At 53.4% G+C, this 3,200-nt stretch overlaps 1 protein-coding gene across 1 annotated transcript in view; it reads left to right on the top strand.

The window, feature by feature from the left end:
• The window catches only part of ERI3 (ERI1 exoribonuclease family member 3), a 118,465-nt gene that overhangs the window by 82,429 nt on the left and 32,836 nt on the right, over nt 1-3,200 (top strand). Inside the window, exon 6 of the mRNA XM_031058730.1 lies at nt 1,038-1,137. Within this exon, the coding sequence (XP_030914590.1) occupies nt 1,038-1,137 (100 nt within the window). The remainder of the gene's footprint in view (nt 1-1,037; nt 1,138-3,200) is intronic.

Here is a 3,200-nt window from a genome sequence, read left to right as displayed (position 1 = left end):
TTCCTGCTGCAGAGAGCACCTTCCTGGCATTTGCAGCCTGCGGAGGGTGTCGGCAATCCCTGCCACACTGTGGCTGCGGTTAGCGATGATCCCCCGCTGCAAGAGGGAGATAGGGGCTGCTGGATTGACCTGATCTCATCTGGGGACAATGGCCCTCACAGCAGCAAAGATAGCGCCAGCATGAGCGACGCTAAGCCCACGCACCCTTCTTACTGCTCACAATGCGTTCCGAGCTTAATTCCTCAAGATGAAGAAGATACGTGGCTGTCAGGCTGTAATTACAGCCCTGCGTGTGACATGGAGGCCTGGCTGCTTTTATGTTTGCCTTGTCCAGTGGGTTTTTGTGCTGCTTGGGCTCCCAGCTGCCTTGATCCTCCTGGAAGCCCTGCCAGGGGATGCCATGGGTATGAAGCAGGCTCCCTCCGGCCAGGCTGCAGGCTCTGCAGTGGGGTGAGCAGTGCTGGCTCCCAGTAGGATTTGTTCCAGTGATGGAGGGAACTGAGGCAACTGGGGCTTGGGGGTGGAAAGGAAAGGGAGCTGGGAGGGCTGTGCCTGCCAGAAGAGAAGGAGCCTGCTGGCCAGGCCAGCCTGGGAATGAGCACACCTTTCCAAACCCCCTGACCCCTGTTGGTGACCCTATTAAGGCCAGAGTGGGTGGATGTTTTTGGAGCAACTAAGGGACATAGGGGATGAGCTTATAGCTCCTGGCTTGCCCCCCACAGCATGGCAAAGGTGGCCTTGAGTGATGCAAATCCTTCCATCACAAGGGTTTTCATGTGTACAGGACACCACCAAAGGCTCTGAACACCTCTAAGGAGAATCAGGTGGGACAGGGCAGGGCGAGAGCACTTTGTGTGGGCAATTCCAGAAGAGCAGCTGCGAGGGTGATGTGCAGGTCCACACTGAACACGGTGAGCACAGACACACACCAGCCCCTGAACACAGACCCACTCCAGCCCCAGGAGCAGTCAGACCTGGGCAAGTACAGATCGTGCCTGCACATGGGCTGTGTCTGACCCTCTGCTTCTCTCTTCCAGGCGTACAGCTTTGCCATGGGGAGTTGGCCAAAGAACGGGCTCTTAGACATGAACAAAGGACTGAACCTACAGCACATAGGGCGGCCTCACAGCGGGATAGGTGAGTGATGCTGCCCCGTGCCATTTCCATCTCCACAGCTGCTGCTCCGTGTGTGGGATGTGCCTCAGCTCTAAGACATTGTCCAGTCTGGGGTGCTGAGAACAAGCTAAAGGGCTGAAGAGACCGCAGCTGGTGGAAGGGACGAAGATGTGTCAGGGCAGAATGGGTACATGGATGACTTCTCTGTCCCTTGCACATGCTGGTGTGCCCGACATACCTGCCTGTCCCTCTGGCTGGGGAGCTGCTTCTCTCCTAGACTGCACTAGCAGTGCTTGGGTTAGGGTTGGATGTGGTCAGCACTGGGTGCCTGGAGCACAGCACAAGGGTCCCCAGCTGGGTGGGATGCTCTCCCTGTTGGACCAGTCCTCCAGTTGCTCTGCATGCTGCAGTGCTTGGAAAGGAAGCTGTGCTGCCTGGCTTGGGAACTGACTGGAGAAACACTGCAGAGTGAAGATGCATTATCCCAGCTGGAGAACTGAATCATCATCCTGTTTGTTAACACATATGATGAGCTTTGTGGTCCTGCAGTGTGCTCTAAGATAAAGTGATCAACAGTGCTCTGAGATAAACAGTGGCAGAACTCCATGTATCCCCCAACTCCTCTGCACCGGGGATCAAAGTGATATGAGGGAGACCTGGCCCAGGACACTGAGGCCGTATATCTGCCTGCTGCTTAACACTGGGGATGCAGAGCTGGTACAGCAGCAGGCTGTGGTACAGGCAGGAGCTCAGATTTACTGGGCTCACTCAGGGCTGTGACTCAGGGCTGCATCGCTCTTGTCTGTCTTGTTTCTCTGTGGAGCAGTAGATCACCTCTTGGAGATCAGTGATCAGGTATTTTCTCTGCCTCCCAGCCCTTCATCCACAGTGACTTTTGAGCATTAAAGTTTGCAAGGAGGTAAGATTTACTTGGAAAAGTCACTGGCTACCTAGGCCTTGAAGAGGCTGTTTAATATTGTTTCAAGACTCTAACCATTAAACTCTCCAATCAATCCAAGTTAAGGAGATGAATTATTTAAAGCTCACCAGCTTTTAATTAGCAGGGTCCTTTTGAACTATGGATCTGGTTGCATTATTGACAGAGGTAGCATTAAAATTTGCTTCCCTGCCTGGGAGCAGATTTGACTGGATTGTGTGCCATGTTGGGAGGCTCATGAGGAGGGAGCAGGAATTGCAGGAGTTGTGTGTGCATGTCATGCTCTGGGGACTTGGGCTTTTTCTGAGGTTTCTGAGTAGATGCAGAGTTGGTTTCTGCTTCATCGTTCCTCATTTTATTTGTGTGATGAGCTCTCTTGTTGCTGTCATCCCTTACTCCAACAAAGTGTCCCCATTCTCTGGAGTATCATCTGTCTGCTCTTGGTTTCTGCTCCTTTATCTCAGCACTGTTGTCTTGCACAGGTGTGAATCCTCTGCCTGACAGAGTTCTGGGATTTGGTGTTCATGTCCCTCCTCATTCCAGTCCTTTAGGAGAGTTTTGCCAAACTCCCTCAGTGGAGGAGTTCTGCCAGTACAGGGTGAGGCAGCGAGGCCCAGCACCCAAGCTCCCTTCTGGCAGCGCTCCATCCCAATGAACCTGCCTTTCCCTTACCTCTCTATTCTTCATGCTTTTGACTGCCCATGCATCAGGGTTGGGAGGTGCCATCCATCCCTTTCCCTGCTCAGGGCTGCCCTTCCTTTCTCTCTCTGACTGTAAGGAGCCTTGATCCCAACACAGCCCTACCTCTCAGCTGAATAAAGGGCTGTCAGCCTCTCACTGCCCACAGTGAAACACGGAGCTGGCTGTGGATCTGGGGATGGTCCCATGCCATCTAGAGCCTCCCTTCTCTTTGTGCTCAACCCTGGAGTGCAGCAGTGTTGAGGGAATGTTAGGGAGCTGAGAGGAGGCTTCCTGGGTCATCTAAGGGGGGTCAGCCTCTGATTTTCATGGCCCTCATGGGTCACTGATGGCCAAAAATCTGCAAGCCAAAGAGGACTGAGAAGGGAGCAGCAAGGAGATTTGATAGCCAGCCTCACCAGTTTCACAGGTAGCATGAAGTGTAAGAGTGTCTGTGCAACTCCTTTCC

The sequence above is a fragment of the Geospiza fortis genome, unplaced genomic scaffold, assembly GCF_000277835.1.
Source record: "Geospiza fortis unplaced genomic scaffold, GeoFor_1.0 scaffold333, whole genome shotgun sequence".
Taxonomy (NCBI): Eukaryota; Metazoa; Chordata; class Aves; order Passeriformes; family Thraupidae; genus Geospiza; species Geospiza fortis.
The sequence above is the reverse complement of the archived record's forward strand: the minus strand, read 5'-3'. Positions and strand labels throughout refer to the sequence as shown.